The sequence below is a fragment of the Cuculus canorus genome, chromosome 3, assembly GCF_017976375.1.
Source record: "Cuculus canorus isolate bCucCan1 chromosome 3, bCucCan1.pri, whole genome shotgun sequence".
In the NCBI taxonomy this organism is placed as follows: Eukaryota; Metazoa; Chordata; class Aves; order Cuculiformes; family Cuculidae; genus Cuculus; species Cuculus canorus.
The window spans coordinates 102,597,119-102,624,428 of NC_071403.1; the positions used below are offsets into that span (position 1 = coordinate 102,597,119).

At 38.1% G+C, this 27,310-nt stretch overlaps 1 protein-coding gene across 2 annotated transcripts in view; it reads left to right on the forward strand.

Moving 5' to 3' along the window:
• ZFAND3 (zinc finger AN1-type containing 3) overlaps positions 1 to 18,044 on the forward strand; it is a 137,723-nt gene extending 119,679 nt beyond the window's left edge. For both annotated transcript variants that reach the window (XM_054062431.1, XM_054062432.1), the window contains one exon: positions 15,402 to 18,044. In XM_054062431.1, coding sequence (XP_053918406.1) covers positions 15,402 to 15,556 — 155 coding nt within the window. In that variant the 3' untranslated portion in view covers positions 15,557 to 18,044. The remainder of the gene's footprint in view (positions 1 to 15,401) is intronic.
• Positions 18,045 to 27,310: the final 9,266 nt, after the last annotated feature.

Consider the following 27,310-nt stretch of genomic DNA (forward strand, 5'->3'; position numbering starts at 1 on the left):
CTCTCTGACTGGATAACCTTTAAATCAACACTACTGGAACAAAACCAGCTTTCTGTGAGATGTTTCTAGATGACAGTTACACTGGGCATGTTTTCCAGACAGCAACATTCTCTAGTTTTGAGTGGGCCTTTCAATAGTTTAGTGTCTTCTGATGGATAACAGTTGTATTGAAATAATGTCTTTATTTAATATAAGATTTAGTAGGCAGTTATATCATCAAGGAATTACAGGAATCATATTGTTCAAGTGGCAATCCATTACAGCATTCTTGCATGAAGTGGACCAAAATCAATTGCCTATGAACCTTGATCAGAAAATGAAGTTGTCATTTTGGTGATGTGGTAAGCAGGTGGTTACCACAGACTTGCTTTAAAATTAAGGGCAGCAAATTTGTGAGTGAAAGCTATGTAACACAAAATTCTGGAAATGTATTTTAGAAAGCAGGTTGATTATTTTCAAATTATGTTATAAATTTGTAGGCCTGTTGTGGTTTAACCCCAGCCAGCAACTAAGCACCACACAGCCGCTCCTTCATTATATCCTCCCCTCTGCCCTCACCCCTCTCTCGTGGTGGGACGTGGGAGAATCAGAAAAGTAAAAGTGAGAAAACTCTTGGCTTGAGATAAGAATAGTTTAATAATTGGAATAAAATCATAATAGTAGTAGTAGTATTAATAAATTGTAATGATGATAAAAATAACAAAAAGATAAAGAAATAAAACCCATGAAAGATAAGTGATGCAAATTAAAACAATTACCACCAACTGACCGATGCTCAGCCTGTCCCTGAGCAGTAGCTACCCCCCCAGCTAACTCCCCCAGTTTAAATACAGAGCATGTTGTCATATGGTGTGGAATATACCTTTGGCTAGTTTGGGTGACCTGTCCTGGCTGTGACCCCTCCCAGTTTCTTGCTGGCAGGGCATGAGAACCTGAAAAATCCTGGACTTACTGTAAACACTGCTTAGCAACAACTAAAACTTCAGTTATCAGCCTTATTCTTATAGTAAAATCAAAACATAGCACTATACCAGCTACTAGGAAGAAAACTAACTCTTTCCCAACCAAAATCTGGGCAGGGCTTTGTCTGAATTACTTGACTAGATGTATATCACTGCTAAATGAAGTTGTGTATATTCTTAAAAGATCCCAAGCTGTAAACTTCTAAGACACAAAAATTATTTGCACAGAAAGCATAGCTTCGGCAAAGGTGTACTATTTTACAGCAAAAAGTAGTTCTGGTATCACTTGCTATGTAAACCAAACACCGAGAAGTCTGCATTGGTCTTTAATATTGTTGGAATTTCATACATTGGATGAAGGAATGTGATAAAGGAATTTCACATCTATCATGTTAGATCCAGTCCTGGTCAGCAATTAAAGAAAAATTAATAGAGAGTGCCAGCTCTTCAGCAGCTATTGTGTAAAATGGTTTGCTATTTGTAGGCCACATCCTAATCAACACATCTGTAGCTCAGCCTCCATCAACCCAGAACTGTTGGCAATCAATGATGTGGCCAAAATAAAGGCCCTTGGAAAGTTAGCCTGTCTTCAGCTTCCAGCAGTAGTGCCTTAGAGAGATGTTGCCAGTTTGTTTGTGTGCTTCCCAGATAGGAATATAAATTTTTTTGTGTTGTTTTGCCAGTCTAGATGCTTAATAGAATGGGTTGTTGTTGAAACCTTTTGGTTCGATCTGACTGTATTAAAAAAATACTGCTCAGTTGTGGTGCGATCTGAGCAAACAGTTGTCAGCAGTATTTTTTGCCTTTGTGTATAGGAAAGGTTCTCTTGGAGCTTTACCAGGGTAGGTTGTATTATAACAAGTTGTAATTTTGCAGAACACTGAAAGACTTGAACAGTTATGTATTCAGTGCTGCTCTTGATAGAGCCTCTGCAGTAACTACTAACCTCAGGCATGAGGGAAGGCAAAACGTGGTGTTTTGTGATTTTTGTCTGTGAGATGCTGGCAAGTATTGATGTTTTTCTGTTTCTTGATTTGAAGGCATGCACATTCACAAGTGGCCTCTGCTGCAATAAGACTGAGTCAGGAAACGAATCAAGAGTTTAACTTTGCCTGTTATCTGTTATTGCTTCTCTGCACTTAACATGTGGAATGATGGAGTAATGCATTTTTGTAGCTCCTTTATAAGGGCATAACTTTCTTTACTATTTAGTTAGGAACTTTATAAGCCAAAGTAGTTTGGAAAATTTAATGTTTCTCAAACAATAGGTTGTTGATCCCTGTAGATCATTGTCTCTTGCTTATTGTGATTGAGATCTAACTACTAAAGCATGTCACTTTCTAGAGCACTCAGATTCTATTTTTTACAGTATGCAGTGTGCTGGGCTGCTCAGAGATGGTGCTGAATGTGACTTTAATGCAAGCTGGGTAGATGCCGTGACACATTTTGTTTCAAAGCTAGTGAAATGCCTAATCAAGATGTGATCAAAGTTGTTAAGAGTTATCTTGATAAAACGGTTTCTAGTTCTAACAAGTTTAATAGCAAGTATCTTGCTACGGCTCAGGAACGCAGAAAATCAATGTGTCTGAATAGGTGATAACTCTATTTGTACCCAACTACTTTGTGGCTTGTTTCTTATCTACTTAATGCATAAAAACACTTAACAGTTCTGTGTTTTTTGCTTAAATTGGAGGAAGAGAGAGGAAGAACTGGGAATAAAGAAAATAAGGCATGGTAGCACAAGATGTACATGTTGGATAGTAGTTGGTTTGGATGACAAATCCATTCATATAGAAAAATGGGGATAAAAAAAGGTAAAGGAGAAGCTGAACTCTCAAACAGTATAAAATAGGGAGGTAAAGCAACAAACTAAGTATTTGAGTAATCTTAAGATTACTTGTCTAGAGGAGGAAATAAATGAATGCTTAACTCGATTGAAAACAAGCAGGAGAAATAGGGACAATTAGACAAGCGATTATAAATGCCTATTTAGTAGATGAAAGGAATCATTGACAGAAACAGGGGTACTCTCGTTGATTATTAAAATAAAAGGAGAAAATGTATTAAAGACGTGATCATGAGGGAGGCTGTGCCTGGGAACAAAATTACAAATTTGAGAAGTCATTTGAAAAAAGTAGCTTAAAGGAAAGCTGGCTGTTAGGTGCTGAGGACATAAATGTGTTCTTGTGGGGAACACATTTCTCTTGCACTAGAACACATTCAAAACAGTCGTTATATCTCTTACAAAATATCCTACATCCTAAACCATCTCCTGACATAAGTCTAGTGGGTTCTGAAGATAATTTGGTGCTTGCCAAATTATAAATAGTATATATATTATTAACAATGGAAGGACTTTAAAACATTAATGAGTAAATGTGAATTAAAGGAGATCCAACCACTATGAGAAACCGTTATAAAGGAATTGTAAAAATATGTGATCTTGGCAGGGACAGGAGCAAAACTGTTCAAAAAATTTTTGGCAAACATACCTTCAAAAACATTTCAAAAACTTCTCTCAGATTATGCACACACAAACACATAAGCATAGTTAATAAATATAAAAAAGAAGTTTCTGGTGTTCCTATGCTTTTTTTTCTGCATCCCTGTTTTTAATTTAGTTCTGTGTGAAGCTGTAATAACCTTGTGGGTTTCTTTTCTTCAGGTTGTTTAGAAGTGTCTGTTGCTTTGTTTCTTTTTCGGTCTTCCACTAAGCAGAGGGCTGAGAGTAAGAAAGGATCAGACTCATATCAAGCACTAAGCATTTCTGTTAGCCATCAAAAACAAAAGTGTATCCACACAGAAGAGACTGTGCCTTTTGTTCAGATAAGTGGGTCTTACTGGGATACAGTAATAAAGCAGATGGAAGAAAAACAGCTGCAGGTTCTTAGCTTGTAGAACAGAGCTGCTTGCTTGTAAACAAAGGAGATGAGGCACTTGTTTGGATTGTGCCAGAATAAATTTGGAATGATTTGATTTACTTAGTTAATTTAGAAATTATCTTAAAAAGGTTGGGAAGAAAGAAACAAACTTGAATAGATAAGCAAAAACTGTTTCTTCTTTTTATGAAGTAGTCCAACATGCATTGAAACTAATCTTACAATTCAGTAAAATATTAAATCATGGTTCCATTTTCATGGAACCTTTTTCTGTGGAGAAGAATTTGTAATGGTGCTGGTAAATTCACTTTCTAGATGGATAAGGTTTATCTGGTACAAACCAAAATGGCTTCGGGACATGATTATGTATTGGTATAACAGATGTACTTCCATTCATTAAAATTAAATATGCACACAGCTTCTGGAAATTATGAGTCAACCAGTTCAATAAGAAGTAGTAAAGGAAAAATAAATCTTATTAGTAACTGGTTACTTACTATACTTTTGGCAAGTCTTCCTGCCAGGCCTTAAGATGTACCATTTTTAGCTGTCTTCTGTTGTCCGTTCTCCCAAGACAGTTGCTCCTAGAACAGTACTTTTGCTTCAGCCATTCCACTAATGCCTAGCACCTTAGTTTACATTGCTGCAAATGTTTTACAACAAAATAGAACAAAAAAAAAGTGAGAAAAAAATACTGAAGCTTGAATTCAAACTTAAAAAGGCTTCTTGTTTTGTTTTATTTTACAAAGATGTTATCCCAAGAGTGTAATTTAATTTATGGATAAGAAGAGCTGTTACTTAATGTTGTTCTCTGAATAATATCTATTCTGAAAATACTAGAAATAAAACAGTTAAAAAGCAGTTGAGTAAGTGGTGTATCGTAGTCTCCAAGGAGAGGACTCAGCAAAACACTAGTGTCTAAGCTTTAGAAAAAATGTTCACAACTTTAAAAGTGTAAATGGAGTTCACGGTCTGCTTATAATTAGGAACCATGAAATACAGTTTGAAAAGGCTCTAGTATATTCCGCCACCTTGTTCAACTAATGTAGGTTTCTTACAGCATGTACTGATTTTGATTTCTTCTAGCATGCTGCCTAAAGTTCTGCAAGAGGTGGATATCTTGATTGGGTAACGTGTACTGAGCCTTTTAGTTACTTTCGTATATTCCCAGTCAATATGTGTAATTGAATTGGGCGAGTCAGTTTCTTAAGTCCTCAAGTTCCCCTTAAATAAAACAAGTTAGCATGTTCCCTTTAAAAATAAAACCAAAGAAAGAGGTTTAATTTTGACACTACCAATATGCTACATCCTTCAGTATATAACCTCCAGGTGGTTTATGCAGGGATACTGTAGTATAGGAAGAAAAACTAAACATTGTTTTTAGGAAAACTAAACTAAACAGACCTACTACATTAGGTCTCTTCTTCCTTACATAGCTGTACTGTGGTTACAGAATGAAAGAAGCATATGCATAAAGTAAAAGCAAATGCAAGTTTTAATTGTCTTATATGCACAAGAGAAATGTGGCCTAGTGAACTTGAAGACAAAAATCTAGCTGGAACTGTCTTATTTCTAATGCCTCCTCTTTCTGTACCTTTAGGGCAGTGATTTGCTCAGTCTTTGAGTCATTTTTTTCTTATCAGAAAAATGAAGATAATAGCCACCTACCTGCCAGATGCTAAAGGGAACATTTCTGAAGGTTAAAATGCACTACCTTTTCTATTGAAAATTCTTTCTTTATAGTACTGTTATTTATCCAGAGTGTCACAGGCACACATTATAGCTTCGCCACGACTGTGCACTTGGAAAGCTTCTTGTGGTCTTCTTAGAAGGAAAGATACCGCCTAGAAAGCATCCTCCTCAAAGTGAATTGAATATACTTTTCCATACATTAACAAATAGCTATGCACTTAATTACTGATTTTACTAATGTGTTGGATATTTTAAGTAAACACAGAAGATCCCAAAATATGCTATAATCATCTAACAAATCTTGAAGTGACACTAACCACTAGTTCAGCTGACCATGAAATAAGGCTTAGATAGAATGATGCCCAGTGAATTTTGTTGGTGAAAGTCTAAATTCTTCATAGGAAGAAGTGGGAAAAAAAACCATCACAGCAATTGCTGCATCAGAACTGGGAGAAGGAAAAGGATATTTAAAAGAATTGTCAGAATTTGCCTTGAGAAGTCAGGATTCTTTCCAGGAACTAGAGAGGGTTTTTTTTCCCCTACAAACTAACTAAATGAAATATTGCCTAAAGGAAAATAACACCTATAGTCTCAAATTCCATATTTAAGGTATAAGAAAGTGTTAAAGTGAGGTACTTGGACTTGAGACCACCTGGTTCCCTGTTGGAGTTCTCTACTAGGTTATTGTAGGTCTTCTAAGAAAATGGCATAAAGATCAGTGCGCATCAATTTTCACAACAGTTAAAATAACAATATTAGTCTATGTCACGGGCTTTTGAAGCCCCTGAACTTGGAAGAAAGTTTCAAGACCAAAAAAAAGTGGTTTTATGGATCTCCTGATCACTAAGGTATAATATTTTCTTCAATAGGTTTTTAAAACTAATACCTTTATTTAGCTGTGTCTTTATATGTATCAAAATGAAAATATTTACCTGCAGAGGTGTTCACAGCTGTCAGATGTTCCTGAGTTGCTGAAAGGTGCTCAAATATGTGCATAAGTCATGTACGGGAGGTCCTGCTGTATTCTGAACAAGCAGGAGCAGAGAATGTTGTGTACATCTTTGCACTCAAAAATAAAAGGAGGGTAAGGATGGAAGTGTACATCATTCTAAGCATTTTTTTTCCTTTATGGTATAAATACAGCTTCTGAATGGAGCTCTAGGTTAAAAGAAAAATAGCTCTCGACATAGCAAAAGTCCCCAGGAAAGGAAGACTTGCGTATAATCTAAGAGACCTTGCACATAAGCCATACATAAGGGATAAAGACAGAAAATAAATTTCATTTAGATTTTAAAGAAAAAGAGCTGCTTCTCGACAGTGATTTGACCAGCAAGCTTAGCTGTTGTCAGACTGTGGATCAATATGGTACAACCTCTAGAAAGCTGTTTAAAACCAAGGCATAAACAATATCATTCAGGAAATATACTGAAAGTCAAACCTCGAATCATTTTCAGCGTGGGATGTTACAATACATTTTGGAGTTAAACTACATGCAGGATCCAGGAGAACAGTTAGAATTAATACAACACATACAATATATTAGTATAGACCCTTTCATTATTCATTCCAGTTCTTTATTAGTAGCTTTATCTTTCCTGCATTTTCATTGGGCTAAGCAAAATGATAGACATACGTTATTGAATCACTCAGTACTGCTTGCTATTTTAATTAAATTATTGGATATACTTTGGCTTTTAATTAAATCCTCAGCTTCTGGCAGAAGTGTACTAGCCCAAGTGGCTTGCTGTAGAGAGAATTCTGTAAGTATTAATACTCATCTGACTCTTGTAAATGACAGTCTCTGTGCAAGGCCAGGCACTGATGCTCAGAAGGATGTCACCCACCTGCCCTTTCTCAGAAGGCTTTGGAGGTTGTTTTAAGATTTCACATACTCTCAAATCAAGATGTTCTAAGTAGGAAAAAAACACTTCCTTATATGCTGATATAGTCTATGGAAAATCTTATAAAATAAGAGTAATACAATTTGCATTAGTGTTACCTGTGATTATGGTTTACCTCTACTTTGCTAGGTGTCTGCTCTTGGATGCTAGAATGTCTTTTCGGTATAATTCTGCTCGTTTACTGCATATCTTGTTCTTAGGGTGTGGGAGAACAAATCTAACAGGCTATAAATTCATGAAACTAGGAATTATGTGGGAGACGCAGTGTTGTTTCAGTGTGTTCTCTGCCCCGCAAACATGGCAGCAAATGTTCCTTTTACAAGTGTAGCGGTGATGTTAATTTCTCCTGAATATATCATTTCAAGATCACATGATTCTTCCAAAAAGCAAACTCTTCACCTACCCCAAGTCTAAACTTCTAATTTTGAACCTGGCTTGTCTTCACCTTCAAGTTAGTCATACATTGGTGCTCACTGCTGCTGATGCTGCAAGCTGTTGGGGGCAAAATGGTTTCTTTGACAATTGTCATTTAACATGAGAATTAATTTGTAACCTCTTTTTTGCTTCAACAATTGTCCACCTCTTTTTGAAAAAAAAAAAAGAAATGTTTCTTTCAGTTATATTGAGAAAGTATGTAGCAAATTAAAATGCCGATTTCTGTGAAGTTGCATATATCACCACAGATGAACTGGCATCAAACCCCAGTTCTGCCAGTGTTTCACAGCAGTGGTAACCCACCATTTGTGCTAGCTGGGAAGTCAGCCTGAACTGTCGCAACTACTGCTTGTGCCTGGCTGCTGGGAATTGCAACTTAGACAAAAAAATTGTGGACAGTGTAAAAGGTTGAAAGGGGAGCCTACAGGTGAAGTGTGTAGGTCAGTGACTTCTGAGGTATGAAGCAATTTAGAAATGAGCATTGCATACTGTATCCGTGGAAGTAATCGTATACTTAAATTGCTCTGTTACTGCACTGTCTCTCATAGATGCTGGCATTAACTCATGAATCCGTAGTGAGGCAAAGAAGTTGTGATGTAGAAGTAGTTACTCTTATGTGCATGTGTTCCGAAGAGTAAGAAAAATGTTTGGTCCAAACTGAAAGATTTAAGCACTGTTGTTTTGTGGCATATGGCAGAACTGAGATATGATCCTGACTGAGACCTGCAGTATTTAGTAAGACCTGACCCACAGCAAACTGTTTTTAATTGCAGTTTACTATTACAAAGCAGGAACACTGTATTTATCACTTTGATTCATTGAGGAGTCTTTGAAATTCAGAAATAATTTCCTGAAAACCTCAGTTCTGTTCCTGAAGATCCTCTCTACTTCTACAGACTTCGTATCCACTGGAGCAAAAAAAAAAGACTTGAATCTAGCAGAGTGCTATATCTGAATTTTCACCACTGCAAATTCACTGTCTTCAAAGAACCAGGATGGAACTTTTTCTTTTGAGTTTTTGTTCTTCTTCTTAGTTGCAAAGTCAAGGAGTAAAATAGTGTCTTACAAAGAACCTCCTTAAAAATTTTTAATTGAGAAATACCCCCAAAAACACAGCACGTACTGTCTTCAAGTGGTATAAAGTCTCCGTTCAAAATTTCTGTCACATTTAATGTAGGGAAAAATAGTTTGACAGCTTTCTGTTCAAGTAAAGTAGTAAGATAAATAGGAAAGTGAATTTGAAATTAGCACAAACTGGGACTTGGTAGTGTGTTTGCAGTCTCCACAGTGCAAAACCTGCCTCTCTGGCATACTCCCTAAAGCAGCTTCCCAGGCTTACAATCTTCAAGAAAACAGACAGAAGACACTTTGAAACACAGGTTATACGTGACTAAACTTGGAAATACAAAGTCTTTGCCTTGCAGTCTAAATATTCTTGCAGAATCTTTAACCACATCTGTCCAGTAGTGGCTGTTAAAGGATTAAGATGATGTCGTTTCTTCTTGCCATTCATTTCCTGGGCAGTTTTTTTCACCCATAGCTTTTTTGTGTCTAATGCTTGCTCATACATATTGCTTTACCTTCTTTGTGGTAGACAGTAAAATAGGGCAAGAAAGGAAGAGAAATCTTTGCTCCCTTCTTGTCTCCTAAGCATAAAACCAGTAGTACATGTAGCAAATGAATCTGCAGGATCTCATAAGCATCGTGAGTCCCAGACATAAAATTTTAAGTAGTATTGCAGACATCACAGAGGCATGTGCTTCTAGCATGAAACCCGAGATAATGACTGACTTAAGAGTAGGACAGAAGCCCCAAGTGCTGTTCCGGGGACAGATTGGCAGATTAACATTATAAGGTGTTTTATACCGCTTCTTTTCTTTTCCTCCCTCTGATTCAATTATTGATCATTTTGATAGTCATGAGTAAATACAGATGATCTATATAAAGAAGAAACTATCGAACAGCGTGTTGCAGTGATCATAGCAGTTGGCTAGAAAAACAAGTTGATAAGGGAAGTACATTTCTTCCTATTGTGTGTTTCCTGAATCTTTTGCAGCTATACTGTTAGTGAAGGAATGTGGAACTGACCTGTCTTGAGTGAGTTATTTTTAAGATACTGTGCATCAATATTTAGAGACTCCTAACTTTGAGCACTTAGAGAGGATAACATTCTCCATCCACTCTTCTTGTAGGAGAAATGATAGAAAGCACTGCCTCAAGCTGTGTTTTGTGGAGTTTGAAAAAATACATCTATTTGGTTAGAAAGCTTCACCGTAATGTGTCTTCCTTCCCTTTTGCCTTGGGAAGGAATGGCAAGATTCCTAGCCAAGTTATTCTGAACTACTTAGCGCTTAATCAAAGTCCATGACATCTTGCAAAGCTGGGAAAGGGAAACAGGAGAATGATTTAGCTCACATATTTCTGAAAGCTTGTTGGGATTTGGTTTGGTTTTATAGAAAATGTCAGTAAAATGGATTATTCCTTGAGTTTTGTAATGAAAGCTGACAATGCCAATGCAGAGCATTCCCATCAGAAGAGATAATTAGAGTATATGCAAGAATGGAGGAGAACAGTACAAGGTATCAGCAGGTTGGGATATTTCTGTATTGTAACATAAGACCACATGCAAGCTGAACTGGAAATTTTGCTAGGCTGGACACTGTTACTTCCTTCCATTGCTGGGTGTCCTTTTGCACTATCTCCAAGATATTAGGGTAACAGCTATACTGTATATTCCAGAGAGCATGTGTTTCCTGAGGTACTCAATGCACAAGTCGTCAGTATCTTGGCTTTGTATCTTGGTGGCTATTTGTTCTAATCCTACATTGATTTCTTACCTATTCCATGTCTTGAAAAGAGAAAAAAAACATTTCCTTCCCAAGCTTTTTTAATAGCTTTATTGTTAGTGCCATTTACAACACATTAAGTTGTCTTTGCAGTTGGGAGGGATAAGGAAGATGCATAAACATTGTTTTGGGATTACTAGACACTTTTTGGGAATGATGTCCAATTATTGTGAGCAGTGCTGCAGCAGCATGTGTCACTGCATGAACTAATCTTCTGTGCTGCTTAATCTGCTTGGTTTTGCTGTGTTGGATGATATCTTGTAGATATATTTATCTTTTGAAGATATTTTAGAATCCGTTCTTGCACAGAAATCTGCATATAGACTCACATTTAACCTCACTAGGTAGTATGGTACTATTCCCGTAACAGGGATCATTATATTTATTATAAATTCTATGTAACAATGTGATGCTGGAGCAGGACATCAGAAGAGCCTGAGATTCCATGCCTTTCCAAGGATGTAACCGTGGGTAGCCCTGCCAGTGTACTGTGCTTCTCCCTTGGTAGTTTGGAGAAATCTGGTTATTGGGCATTTGTGCCACATTCCAGACTTTCTTCTGATAACTTTCTGTTAACAAAGAGGAAAAAAAGAAATTTAATGAAATCAGGGACCCTCCAAAATTACAACTTGACTTTTGACTTCTGGATTATTGTGCCATTTAGTTGAATTGTTTCTCATGCTTCACATGTCACTTTGTTGGTATTTTAGCGACTTAATGTTTTCAAAATTTGAACACAGGGAGTTAAGAATTAAATGTAGGTTTTAGTTGCAATATTTGCTTATTCCATATTCTTCAACGTATTCCAGTGCTCTTCAATGTAATGAGGAAAATGCAGTCATTTTTCACTATCACCTTCACACAGCAAACTCTAGGTCTGTGGTATTCTCTGGTCTTATATGTGGAAGGTTATTTTGTTTTCTGTCCTGTCCAGTTGCCTTTTCCCAGCAGATTCCTGAGGAATTAAGAAAGCGACTTCACAGTTGCTTGTGTGTGATCTTAGACTTCCCTTGAATTATGTTTTTTTGTATGTCCTATGCAAAAGACACATCTGCCTGGGTAGAAGTGAGGCAGAGCTGGAACAGTGCTTTTTGGCTTTAGACGTTTATGCTCTGGTGATGAAATAGAAGTGAATTTTTGACGATGCATTGTGAGGTAGTGTTTGGGGTGCTTGGAGGAGCTCAAAGGTCTTGAGGCACTACATCATGTTTTTCCAAGAGAAACCAAAGGAGTAGGTGATTCACTGTTTCTTACATCAGAAAACAACAATTGCAATGCTGCTGAGATCTATCATTACATTTACTAGACTGAAATCTTCTGTGCTTGGAGTGGGAGTCTGGCATGTTTTCAGGTTGATGACTAGGATAAACTAACTTTAGTTGGTCGATGGATTCCCTTCTCCAATGTTCTTTCTTCTAGCAGAAAGTTATTTATTTTGTCTTTTAGTTACAGTGCACTAAAAGGAGCATTTCTGCACTAAAATCCTTTAAGGGAGACAACCTGTATTTGATATCTTCCCATAATGAACTTAAATGAACTTTTGTGGTGTATTTACTGTTATCTAACTTGCTTTATAACCATAAAAGCAGAGTTCTCAGGAGAAAAGGTTTCACCTCTAAACCTGGATTGATTTTAAGGACCAAAATAGAAATACATATATTGGCCTTCTACCCCAGTGCACATCAGTTAAGAATGGAACTGTTGTAAAAACTGATGGTCTTGATATGACATCATGTGTTTATGCACACACAGACAACAGAAAGTCCACTCTTATTTCCAGACCAGTGAAGAAGCAAGGAGTGAATGTAGCGGGAGTAATTTACTTGAACATATCTACTCTGAACTAGTGAAAAAATGTTCAGAACTGCTGTTACTCAACCAGATGCTGTATAACAGTACTCAAGTCCTTTACATTTTAAGTAAAACCTACAAAAACGCAAATTGCAGTTTCTAAAATGACTTTGGCAGCAGTGACTTGGAGTAACGATTGGAGTAAAGATCTGAAGTCTCTTTTGGAAATGAGACTTCCAGAAGATCCTTGTTGGTCATTCAACAGAAATACCCGCCCCCCCCCCCCCCCCAAAAAAAACCAAACCAAAAAACAGTCAATATATGCAAAATTGTCTTCAGTAATGTTCAAAATGTGGTTAGATATTCTTTCACTAGATCGTATAAGTTCTAATTAGCAGTACATGTTTAAATACATAGATGAATAACAGGTTTAGATCATTTAGTTACTGAAATTAGAAAAGCTCTGCCCATAGACTGGGAAAATTAAAATCTCCTGCCATTCTTTGTGGAAAATTATTAAAATTATGTTCAAGAATGCATAAGGAAATACTTGACAAACAGAAAAAATAAATAGTATATTTCATCTGGAATAAAAACAGTGTACACTACTGCTTTTCCTACATGAAAACAGGTGCGCTGAAAAGAACTAAAGAATAAAAAAGTAAAGATATGGGAAAGCACAAAATAGACTCTGTTGGAGGAGTGGCAGAGTAGAAAGGAACATTATGATGTTACACTGGTCTTCAAAAGGCAGGAGGCTTTGTAGAAGGTGAGAAGATGGGGCAATTGAAAGGTCATCTTCAAAAATTATGTAACATGTTGTATATGTATTTTCTTAGTAGATATATGGAATTCTCTAAATAGTATTGCTGAAGTTGTGTAGAAGATTGTATGCAGCTTCAAGATTTCTTTTAGATAACATTAAGTAACATTTCTACATGTATTTGTTAATGATATGGAGAGATTCTGTAAAACCATTGTATTTAAAACCATTTTTTACCTACAAGAGACTGAAATTACTTCAGCCCAGTCTCTGTCTGCAGGTTTTCTTGCATCTGTTTCTTGCACATCAATTCCAGATAAGATGACAAACTTGATTTTTGAGCTCATCTAGTCAAGTATTTATGTATTCGTGTGCCTGCAGTGGATGTTGGTTCAGTAATTTGAAGTCTTTCTTCAACAAAAAAGGGAAACCTTCAGTCCATGCCTTCTGTAAGAGAGAACTGAATGAAATGCCTGTCAGGATTGAAACTATAGTCCAAGGATGTTTTCATTTTATAAATCAGACCTTGAATTTTTGGCACCTCAAGAAAGATACTTGTCACATTTGAGTGTGGTATGACCCAGATCGAGATTGAAGTGGAGGCAATGATCACAAGGGCCAAGATACATATCAATTCAATCTGCATCTTTCCATCCGTATTTTTGAACTGCATATACCAATACAGAAAACTTGTCTTTTTTACTTTGTTCCTAGAACTGAGTTTCAAAGCCAGCCACAAATAAAGGACATGTCTTTTCAGAGCCGGTGCTATTGAAACAAAGAGCAAAGATAAATCATTTTTCCTTCGCTTTCTTTTTTTAATAATACTGTGTGTGATACTTTTTCCTATCTGTTTTCTTAACAGTCATGCTAACATAAAGGTAGCCTGTTGTTCTCTCCTACAATTGAGATTTTATAGTCCAGGAGCTTGAAATACTTTACACTTTTTTTTTTTTAATATGCGTGTATAGATAGATACAGATATCTGCACAAACACACACACTCCATCATTCACTCATTTTTATCCTTCTCCATCTCTCAAATATAATCATTTTGTAGTTTAAACATCTTTGGAGCATTCAAGGAGCAGCAGTAACGTGTAAAGCATTCTGTGAGAGGCAGAATGATGTTCTTTGCATCATCAAGCAGGAAAAATATTGCAGTATGGGTGATATCATACTTCATTTCATATACAGTGGACTACTTGAACCCTGTAACTATGTGACTCTTCCCTGCTATATCATCTTAATACTACTTATCCCTATGTAACGTTCATTTTAGAGGTAGGAAATTTGAGGCAATTTCTGTACTGTTATAAAGTGTTAGAGCCAAGTAAGTAAAAAGTTGTTTTTTCTTTGAAGACTAGAAGGAGATGGGTACTAAAGATGCCCTCCTCGCCTGTAGGAAAAAGTATTGCTATGTTTCTGAATCACATACTTACTGGAAAACTGAATAACATGGACTAGCTTTAGACAAAGCGACAATAACCTGCATCTTCTTATCTACAATGATGTGGCATGACATCTCCCTCTGTCAAATGCTTGTTCGCCCACTGTGGTTAGTGTCACAACAGTTCATAAAGTGAAGCTTCTGAGAACTGGAATAGTAGGGGAGTAGTGACCTCTCCTGCAGTTGCTGCCAACTTGGAGTACTGGCAGTAAGGAGGAAGCGAGGTGCTTCCTTTTAAGACTTCTGACCTGAATGCCTGCTTGGGAGCTAAATCTGAAATACCATAGGCATGAATTTCGTAAGTGACAACCAACTCCACGTAAAGTAGAAAATATTTCAGTGAAGGTGATCAGGTTTTTCTTAAAAAAACATTAGATTTGTTACTGTGTGTACCTAATTTAGGCAATTTTGAGGATTTCCTCTCGTGGGTGAGAGGATGGCAAAAATCCCAAACCTAATATGAGCTTTGATACTGTGTTGAAAAGTACTCAAGAAAATGCAGTAAATAAGCAGATATTTACTAACACCCTGTAAGGAAGATAAGTGAAAACTTAAAGCTGGCATTAATTTTTGAGGACTGAGTAATCACCCAGTAGGTGAGCCTTCACTGCTGATTCAGGTAAGATCCTGCCACTTTAACCAAGTCCTTAACTGCACCTTTTTTTTCTCCCTTTCCATGGTAGGTTATGTGTTCTGTATGTTACATCGCCTGCCTGAACAACATGACTGCACATTTGACCACATGGGACGTGGGCGCGAGGAAGCCATTATGAAAATGGTGAAACTGGATCGGAAAGTAGGGAGATCTTGCCAACGCATCGGCGAAGGATGTTCCTGAGTGCAAGACTGCAACCAAATGCTGTTCTCTTAGTTCACTAATGTTAGCCTTATTTAGGACAAAGTCAGCCAGACACCTTGTACTAGGCAAGTTTCAGACTACAGCCAATCAGTTTCCTTTCTTTAGCCAACCATCCTGGTACTGTAGTTTAGGGGTTGATGGTTGTTGAAATTGATTTCTGGCTGGTTACTAAGGTGCCTGCTAGCTACCGAATAAAAATAAAACAGGAAAAAATATTATTTTTGAGCATGGCTAGTGGATTTAAACAAAACAGGAAAAATCCAAAGGCTTCTGTTTTCGCTGGAGTCACTCTAAAAGCCTTACGCTGGAAACCTTCCAGCTGCAGAGTTAAAACAAATAGTTGTACAGAAGCTGGTGTAAAAGTTTGCTATGCACATGGCTTTCGGACAAACTGTTTAATGTGCAGCCTTTCACCTCTTCACTGCTAGTGAATCCTGAGGAGGTGAAATACTTCTAAGGCAGCAACTGCAGCTGCTAAGCCCAGAAGACCTGACTGGTCACTCGTGCCTTCATCGCGTGTGGCTTTTGAGTTAGGCAGTGTCACCAGCATCAGGGATTCTGTTGGGGTAGGAACATCTTTCTGGTTCTTCCCAGGAAGCCAAAAAGAAAGGGGGACAGAGATTCTTATGAAAATTTTTTATATCTATCTTACTATAAAGAACCTATCAGGTTTGGTTTTTTCCTTTCTTCTCGGTTAAATTATGATCTCACTTTAATGCCAACTCCATCCCAGAGCAGTAAATGGTGCATACGTTTTACATGGCATCCACAGAGATTCTATGAGTTGTATGAACAGATTCCACGTACCTTGAGCAGTGCAGCCATTCCCACCGGCTGAAACCTGATTGGCTCTTGTTTGCCTTTTGCTAAGTGCAGGTATCTGATAATTGATCAAATAAGGCTAATTCACAGCACAGTAGCCATGGCTGGATTCTACAGACTGACTTTCTGTAGCTAGACTTATATATTGAGGAAAAAAAAAAATGGACATTTTGTAGCAAATGGAATTCAGTAACAGTATTGGGGAACAACCAGTAAAACACCCTTTATCAGATTGAGCTTGTGTTCCTGACTTCCAGAGCATCAATGAGATAATCAAATGGGCTCTATCAGCCCTGTTTCTATGCAGCTGAACGCACTCATGAAAAATTCTGCCCACATCTATTGCAAAGCAAGTATAGCAAGTGAATGTGAAAAACATTACATGGAGTAGAGCGTTTTGGATCTGTTTAGACCTGTGGTTCTGCATTACGTTATGTCACATTGAGCTGAGCTGAACTGAATTGCACCAGTCTTGTCAGCTGGGAAACAAAAAAAGCAACCACAAAAATCAGCATGTCTCCTGCTGCACACAGGGTTTACGCAGGTAAAAAGGATTTGTACCGATGTGGCCCAGCTTGATCCTGAGTGAATTTAGCTTCTCAGTCTCTTAGTAAGGTAATAACAATCAGGTAAATCAGTAAGAAAACCTGAGAGGGGGAAGAATTTTGTCTCATCTTCAAATACGGGGCAGATACAAAACATCAGAGAGGTGAAGTAACGTGTCACTTGAAAAACCCCAGCGTTTTGGGAGTAAGCGTGTGCGAGTCATCCTTCATTCTACTTGTTACAGGTAACTAACTCCTTATAGGCTAAATTATATTGTGACTTTCATAGCCAGCTAGGAGCATTTAACAAGGAGACAGCTAATTTAAGAAGAAAAAAGAGTATATATATATACACACATATATGTCTCTCCACACACATGCTCAGCATCTGATTGTATCAGCGTTAATTAACCACGAAACAAATCAGAAGTGTCCCATCATTATAAAATGCAAGCTATCCAAAAGGCAAGCTGTTTCTTTTATTATTGTTATTATTCAAGAATATGAAACCAGCAGCAAAATCTTCTGTAATGTGCTGCGTTTTCAGGAATGGTCCTAGTGAGAGGGACTGACCAAGGATATTATTTACATTTGCCGTGAGGAGTTTTAAAAAACATGGATTTTGGTGGCTGCTGTGATACGCACTTTCTTTTCCTACAAAATCCAACCATAGCATTTGATGGGCATTCTGATTGATACACGAGACTTTTTGCATTAATACTGAAGATGCTATTTTGTTCTTCCTTAATATTCTCTTTAATCTCGTTACAAGTGCACAAATGGTTTCAAGGTGGCTCTTGAGAGAACACTACTTAAAGTTCATGTGAATTATGGACAATGTTCACTTTAAACAAAGAAGTTGGGGAGGGGGTTGTTCCTTTGCAGTATCTGTTCTGTGAAGTTTGTTAAACGTAAAGAAAGCTTAAGTTCTTGTATCTTAAAAGAAGATCTTATTTAACCCTTTTGTGTTCTAGATTTACTTACACATGTAGCCTAGAGCTCAGTTTTAGTTTAACATTGTGAAATTATTAGAAGAATCTTGTAACTTTATTCTTTTTTCTCCTGCTAAAATAATTAAACCAATCAGATTAAAGTTTGAATTCCTTTCTGCCTATTCCAACAGATCTTGCTATTTTGCACCATTTCTGCTGCAAGTTCACGTAAGAAATATGAATAGGGAGAACATCAACATTAGGCCAGGGACTTGAAGCTGATTTTACAATTGGTCGAAGATGGACATTATTTTCTGCCAGTTTGGAAGGGCAGGATAATATTTCTGCTGGATTCAAGCTTAGTGATTCCATTTGTAAGCAAATCTGGCTAAATCTACTGTAGCCTGAGTATTGGTCAATTTAATTTTGAAGTTAGATACAATAATCAAATGACAAGTTGTTTGTAGTCTTAAATCAAACGCGTACTCTGCATGCATTTTTCATGAGCATCAAAGTTTTTAAAAGTCTTAAATGTTTTTTCATGCGTTTTGACAACTTCTGCACCGAGAGCAGATGTATTCCAAGTCATAATGGGCTGTATTCAGGATGGATAAATAGAGGAATAACTACTGTCATTTAGATGCTAGAAAAACAAGACTAATTAAACAACAATGGAATGTATTGGAGAGAGAGAGAATATGAAGGTGATTATTTTAAAGCAATTCTGAAAATTGTTTGGAATTGAAATTGTGCTGATTCATGGGACACGTGCACCCATTGTTTTCCTCAAGTTAGTATGGTACTTTCAGTTATAAAACTGTGTGTAAATCTTGAACAAGACAGCTGTGTTATAGTAAAGGTAAGTTACCTGAAACAGCTCTGCCTTTTCATCAAGTTTCAAACCTATAGGTGGTTGTGGGCCAAGGCTTTGAGGAAAAATAAGAATTGCCCATGAAGATTTCTGTGCCAGAGCCTGTCCTTCCTTGCACCATTTTCTGTTTTGAAGCAGTTTAGTCTCTTGAAGGAGAAGCAAGGTAACTAGAATGAGGTATCTAAGAACATAAACTACTCTTCACTAGTGCACCACCACCACCTTGAAGGGAGTCCTGGTGCAATTTTAGCAGTTGAAAAGTAATAGTGACTGTTTTTACTCCATGGAAGGTGATAAATACATTCAAAACTTGAATTAGCATATCTGTCTTCTTTTGGACAAGTTGTCTTGAACACCATGTCCTGTTTATATTTAACTTTGTACTCATTGTGGTGTTCGTTCTACTTTTGTAGCAGTTCCTTCTGTGGCTACATGCCAACATAGGTATAAATCTCTAAGGGATAAAAACACTTCTTTTTCAACCTTAGAGTGACTGTTTCAGTACAAACACTCACCAGGGAAGAAAACTGATATTAATGGTGTCATAAAAATACAGGTTTTATAACAGACTCCAAAAAATGCATCAGTGGAATAATTGACAGCACCTATGCTCACAGTTGATGTGTACACAGATAAGTGTCCGGACAAATGAATTAACATTCTCTTTGTCGTAGTGTAGTTAGTGAAATTGGCAGTCATCAGTGGAACAGCAGAGCAAAAGTCTATTGAAGTAATCCCTTAATGTCACAATGAGGTTGTAGCAAATTCACACTGGAAATAATTTTGTATGCTCCTGGGAACCTTTATACCCAGAAAACAAATGGAAACATTCAAGACAACGCTACCTAAAAAGAACTGCTACTTATTAGAACCAGATGTTTGTTTTATCACTCAAATACCTGATTAGAATTCCACACGCAGATCAAAAACTATACAAGCGGTAGTAAGCTGTGGCTCAACACAAAAGCTGATATGGCAGAAGCTGCTGCAGAAGGATACAGTTCTCGTGTAACCAGTTCATTATCTTATGCTTAGCTGAGGCTGTGGCTCTACATAACTTTGCTACACAAAGGACTACATTGGAAAAACAGTGCAAAAGATTAAACTGTTCCAAAGTCTTCACCGTGCACATTTTATGTGGTGAACTTGTGCAACGACGGACTTCATCTCTCACCATCAGCAGCTTTTCCAGGAGAAAAAACTTAAGTGCTGCTGCTAAGAGCCACTCTTAAATAACAGTTATCAAAGATAGCAGTGAGAAGGACGTATTTCTCTTTCTCGTCTTCATTCATTTTTCATTTTTGTTGAGGCAGTCAGCCCATGTAGCTGAGCATTTGAAAGTAGTTCTGCTTGAATGTTGCCCTTTGATTTTTTCAGTACTCACCACAGGAAACAAAGCATCGACTTTGTTCTTCTTGTAAGCCCCTGCACGTTGGTTCAAGCAGATTAAAGTATGGATGTTGGTCTATAGAAATTATAACCTCCTTGTGTATTTTGCTACAGCGATACGCTATTTCTTCAGTTAACTGAAACTTAATGCAGATATGATTTACTCGTTCTGGATGTTAGGGTAAGGGGTTTTTGAACTTCAGTTCTGTGATGCTGTTCATATACGCTTTCTCACAAACTCTGCATGCCTCATCCTCCAATCTGAAGTTGTGCCAGGAGAAAAGAAGGCGTGAAAGCAGGAGGCAGAGGATGTAAAGTGACATCCACCTTCCCCTTCAAGTCAGATCAGATCATAAAATGGTAAAGAGGTGAATAATTACTTGCCGAACAGCACCAACTGTCTTGACTTGGTAGTACAGGAAACCTTTGCTTTATCTTTGTGAATATACCTGTGTAGAGTTTGTCTGAGTCAATTCTGCAACGTATGTTATATGCAAGGAAATGAAACAGGACTGTCATAATTAGAAAACATTTTTGTTGGATTATTTAGTAATACCTATGTATTTTGCTACAGAACCTTTCTGTTTTGCAATATGCTGCTCTTTTCTTAAGAAAAACAAGCAGAACTTTATAAGACTAACTGCAAATGAGTTCACATTCAATACATGCATCTGAAGCATTAGGAAAAGATTACTGAAACTATATGTAGTTTTTAAAGATGGTGACTGCATCGTCTGGCAAAAGGGGCTTGTTCTTCTGATAGTAGCAAGTGTTGATGGCAATGGTTTAGCCATAAGCAGAATGTTCCTTTCTGCTAGGTTTGTGCGAAGCTAAAAACATGCAAGAGTATGCTGTGAGTTAATAACTTGTAGCACGGTGCAGTGACTGTAATTAATGAGAATAAAATTATAGAGAGTTACTCTCGTCGGTTGGTTCTCCCTTCACATGAAAGGCCAGAAGATGGCACCCACTATTTCCTGGTTGCTTAGTCCCTTTTATTTTCTGAGTTGCAGAAGACATTTGCCCTCACCTACCCGTGGTGCTCGAGGATGGAAAAAACACATTGCAATGAGTTCTCAACACTTCAGCATTTTTTAAAAAGTGAAAAAAGAAGTTGACATCTCTGAAAGCAAATTGTTGAAGTCATCCACTGTATCAGAGATGCAAGGAGCTCTCTTTAAGGTTCTCGGAACACTGCAAAATGTTGGTGTATTTTTCTGATGCAAAGTAGCAATCCTTAAAAGAAAAGAAAAGGCATGGCATTGTTTCATCTTTTGAACGGAAGGCCTGCATGATCAGCACTTCTGCACTAAGAAGCTAAATGAAAGGTTCATTGGTAACTCCTGAAATGCTTAGTCTCATCTCTCAACTTTTCAAAGAAGCAAATAAACGTAAGACTATTAGAAGAGGGAGAAAAGAATCTGAGCCTGCTGCTTGATAAGCTAAATGCAGAGTTTGTTCTTCATTCTAGCAATAGTTGACTACTGGTTTTCCCTTCTCCCTTTCTTCTTCCATGGTGTTTAAAGTATACAACATTTACTTGAGATTCCTGAGAGCTTTAGCTTGACCGGTTTCTGGAGATAAGACATCTTAACGTGCTGTATTTGGCAGCAGCATGAGGAAGATGATGAGCTCTAAGAATGCGTTAAATTTTAACTTAACCACTGTTGACTAGCACAACTGTTCTTGTCCACACTAGTTTTCAAATCATGGCTAACTACAAAAGATCTAACTGATCAATCTGTATCTGCTCTGCATGAATCCTGCTCCTTTGGATTGTCTGTCACACGTGCAGCAGCCAGAGGCTTTACCTGCATTCTGTCTGCATGCAGACTTTCCCCTTCATCCTTTCTCCCCACCCCCGGCCATGTTTATATAGGTTTAAATACTAACCGCATAGGCAGAAGTTAGTTATGTACTAGATAGCTATCTTCAAGTCACACTGCACACCCCTTGTTTTTTCTGGGTTGGATGTTTTGTCTCAGGTCTTGTCAAAAATAATAGTTCCAAATGGATCTTTCACATACACGCGCACAAATCTCCTGAGGCATCAACTGTCTGGAGAAGAATTACACTGCTGGGCTAAAACCAGCTCTCATTTTCTGCACACTCACATACATATAATCAGTCCTTGTCTGGCTTGTCGTCTGGGGAAATGTAGCATGTCTCAATATCACAATTTGCCTGTTTAATAGTAGCTATATTTTAATCATTATCAACTACTGTAGACTTAGTCCTGGAAGCACCATTATGCTCATTTGCAATTCCATTAAAAATCCCTCCCTGCAACAACTGAGAAGTTTGAGTGAATGCAAACTGTTGGGTTCCTGGTATTTTTCAATAGTGTGTGTCATGCTGTTCCTAGGGGTGTGGAAGTGGGTGAGGGGTGAATGCATGCGTGTCTGTAGGTGTAGGATCAGCTAGGTGACGCTGACTGTATTCCAGCTGCTACCTTAATAGCAATACTTTGCCTCTGTTTGAGGCAGCAACTCCTGCTAAATTAGTGGGAGCAGGGAAATACATGCTATTTGAAACTTATTATCCGATACCTCTGACAGCCTCTGTTATAGTACCCATGCAGGCCTTCATTTCTCTACTCCCTGGATTCTGCTTGCTGTAATTTCCGTAGGCTTTTTCCATGATCCCTTTTGCAAATCCTCCCTCAATAACTACAATGCCCACCCCCAAAATAATCATGTTGAAAGACAGAGTCCATGTGAAGACAACATAACAGTACAGATGGTCCCATCTAAAGGTATTGAGGCTTGTGTTGCCAGTAGCTGTTACCATCTGTAATGAAAATGTTATTTTTCAGTGTGAAATGACTACTGCTGTTTAATATTAATGAGATTCCTTCATCTGTCTCAATACACTGCAACAGATAACATTAAGGCTAAGTTGTACTTCCAGTTTAAACCCCTTCTTCATTGCTCTTAAACGTCTTTGTGGACTTTCTCCATACAAGGAACCTTAAGGCTAGCTGGATACTACAGCCCCTAGAGGTATGCAAGCCGTGTTTAGTAGCACCTCTACAGGTACTGAATACCCATCCAGACTAAGAATAAAAGATGTTGTCTTTGTTGTCTCTTTAATTCTTTCTTTCTATTGTTAACCCAATGTTGTTATTCTATGGATAAAATATGAAGTTATCACTCATTTGCCAAATAATGCTAAATGTTTATCAATCACACTGATTGATATAAAATTATTAGCATGTGACTGATACTCTGGGTTTGTTTGATTTCTTTACATCGAGCTTTGTGAAGACAGCTCTCAACTGTTACAACTACTGAAATGTGCAGATTTGATTGACATAGAAACCATGGATGAAGTAGACCCAAGTCAATCTGTCTTCTTGCATAAATCAGAACCAGTTCCTTGCCTTTGCTGTTCTCAGTCTGGATAATAAGATAGAGCCAATTATGCTGCCTCAGCTGCATGACATGCAAGCTGTCCACTGGCTTGGCAGCTGCAGTGGCGCTCTGCATTGTTATCCCAAGCCCTGGAAGATCTCAAGCTTCACAGAACCTATCAGCCATGAGTCCTCGAAGGCAATCAAGTTGTATATTGTACCTGCTCTTTCTAACCACGTTTGTTGTGTGAAACAATAAAATTGTTTATAAAGAGATATAATGTATTAAACAAGATAGTGCTAATCTTGAAGTGATTGAATTGTGCTTTCTGTGGTGGCTTCCTTTTATCTGCCTTTGGTTGATAGCAGAAAGGTAGGGAAGGAATTTCAACAGCCTGTAGAACTGAAATCACTGTACAGGAACTGAAACAAGTGTTAGACTTTATGCAGACTGTATACATCCAGCAAGGCAGAAAGATCAATGCAGTCTTTAACCATTTATTTCACAGCAGCCCTGTCACTTAACAGCAACATGGATCAGTTTTCCTTAGTCAACATTCAGCATCTTTCTAGAGTAAAGGCAAGGAGGAGCAATTATTTTGAGAGCAGTCTAAAGAGGAAATATGTCAGATAGAGCTATATATCCACTATAAGGATTATATAGTTTTGTGGAAAGTGTACCAAAACAGGATTCTAATACTGAAATGTGTTTCGAATACAACACTACATTTCTTTTTTTTCCTCAGAAACCTCTATGGGAGCTGAGATTGGGGCATTAACAGCAGAAAGAACAAAAGGCAATAGGCTTCCCGCACTGTATAATTCTTCACAGTAAGACAGTCTGACCCTTGCTGTTCTTGCTGTTTATGGATTTCTTTGTGTAATTTTCTGTTTGAGAGAGCTTAACTGTGAACTACAGTTTGTGGGTATTGTGTAATTCCATTACTAGACAACTGCTACTCCAAAGCATGTGACAAGAATGAAAACAAAAAGTCTTAGAAAGGGTAATTTTTATCCTTTATTTTAGAACTTGAGGCTAAGGGGTTGATCTCCTAAGTATAGAAAAACAGACAAACCTAAAAAAGAAAACTCTTCTTACTAAGAACATGTAAACTCTTTCTACACAGAATTCACCAGCATGTTAATTCATATCTGCCAGGTAAATAATCTCTAGTTTTAAAAAAACCCCAATGATAAAGTGACTTGCTCACTTCAGCGAGAAGCACATTCTTCATGCCATGCTTGTATTGCGTACAAATTATTCAATCTGCTATCCATGACTACCAGGGCCCTATCTGTGCCAGCATAACCAGACAAATAAAAGCACAAGCATTGCACGCTGGCTTTTACAGTCAATGAAGGCAGCTGAACTTCAAGGGTTTGCAACAGATAAAGGGTTTACACGATGCTGTTTTAACCAGTCTTTTGTATTACCTCTCTGCTGGTATGTAGGCCTTATGGAGAAAACATAACTTCTTTTGTATTGAGGAGCACTGAGCAAACTAACAGTCGGACACGGTGGGTAAGAAAAGCACAAAACAAACAAAAAAATAAATGTCCTTCTAGAGGACATGGAACCTGGTCACATTGCATGAGTTGCAACAGGCCTAGGGCACACACAGGGTATTCTCACACACACACACAGGCATTATCTGATAAGAGATGACAGACTACGCAACCTTCACCTGCAGTCAGTTCACCAATTTGTTCATGTAATTTGGCAAGGAGAAAGAAGTAATACTGGGGTCGAAAGTATCCACTTACTCCAGATTTACTTGAATGTGGTAGCCAGCTCTGATATAGAATTGCAGCCCAAACTCACCCACAAGAATTGAGCTCACTATGTATTTGTCCATACTGACTGCCAAATCAGTGAAAGACAAGTCATCTCCGGTGTGACTGGCATAGAAGTTATCACTCCAAAATCAGGCAGTATCAAGAAGTTCACAGTCACCAGGCCAGGCTGACATCTGTGCGCCAGCCTCTCTGCAAAGAAGAGCACAAAACCCAGTTGTTGTGGAGAGAAGTCACTGTGAGATTTCTTGCACCATCTTTGGTATACAGGCAGGAGAAAAGGGTAGTGGTGTGCAAGGTACTGACTGTACAGTGTTTGTGTGCAGCGCTGGAGCTAGTGAGGCACCTCCTGTATTGTTTTCACACTCGCACATCACTTGGCCATTATCTGCCAGTACTCTGCAGACCCTCTCCTCCAATACTAGGAAAGGGCTTAAGATGGTCTTTGCAATAAAATCCACCCACTTCCTCTCCTCAGACAAGTGGCAAATGCTACATCAAAAGCTCTAGAAGAGAAGATGAAAGAGTACAACTCCCCATGCCACCCTGAACTGCTGAAGTCCACAGTGAAGCCTTCCCTCTCCCCGTCCCTCAAGTCTTGTTCCAGGTCCTGAATAGTTGGCAAGCAAAGATCAGTGAAGGGGGACACATGCTCCACACAAGCCTCCTTCCCACATTCCACAACTCTTTTCCAAAATCACAGTGGTGGTGTGGTATTTGATGGTACACAGAGGCTTAGGGGAGGGGGATGCAAGACTTGGGTGGAATGTCCTCCTGCATGCAACAAGGGAAACTGCATCACTGTTTTTTAGGATTAGCACTAATCGTCTTTTAGAAGCCAGGCTGAAAGCAGAATCCAGCAGTTCTTTCACTGAACTGACTGCTTGTTTTATCATCCAAGACACAGAGCTTCCTGCAGAAGCTTGTTTCAGTTACTGACCCAACCTGTGGGTGCAAGACCAAACTTCCTCAGGAACAGAAAACAGTAGATCTCTCAGCCACAGTTTCATTCACTGCTTAAGATAAGCCCTGCATCAGCGACTGCACAATGCCAACATATGACACAACATATCTGACTCCATGCTGAACTAATGCTTTGGCTCACAAGAAATGAAAAACAAACAGGCATGGAAGATTACTGAAAGGACAGGCCACTAGACAGGGTGACTGGGTTCTACACCAGACTGACTTCTTCTTACAAGCCATTTAGGTTTCCTAAGGTCAGCTGGAATACTGTTCTTTTCTTTCTTGAACTGAGAGGATGTTTGATTTTTGCTTGTGATGCTGCAAATGGGGCTGCTTCCTCCCCGAGGTATTTGCACTTTGGCAAAAGGCTCAAAGCATGCACTCATATTTGTAAAGCACTGAAATACTTGTAAGAAAGTGTTACAGGCAATTAAGAAGTTGTCTGTCAGTATTAATTTCACAATAGCATAAAGAACCTTTTCTACCTGAAAAAAAAAAAAGCTGCCTGTGTGTACAAGAAAGGGTCACATGCTTATGTATTTTACTAAGTACAAACAAAGCCAGTATGTGGCTCCTAAAGAAGAACGTGACCAAAATAAGCCAAGAAGCTGAAGGTCAGTGTTTAAAGGACTTTCATTTAAGTTCTAGCAGTCTTGAAAGGAGAAATTGTCACCCATCCCACGTGGCTACCTCTTCCATATATCAGGTCTTTGGTAACACTCCAGTTTCACATCTATATTTATCTAATTATCAATGGACAAAATTCATTGAACTGTAGCGTTTAGCAGCTGAGAAGTAAAGCTGAGAAGAAAGAGATGTATCAAATAACTATGATGACTTCTGGTATCAGACTGAAATGAAATTTGTTCCTAGATATACTGGCTGCCCCTTCAGTTTGACCACTAAGATTCCTTCCTCTTCCACTAATATTTGAAGAAAACCTCTCTGGGAATGCTGCAGCATCAGAGAAATTGCACAGGACTTCTGTAAATTTTGGGGCTAATTGTGAAAACTTAAAAGAAACACCAATAAATACTAAGTGCTGTGAAAATGAGTTTGCTA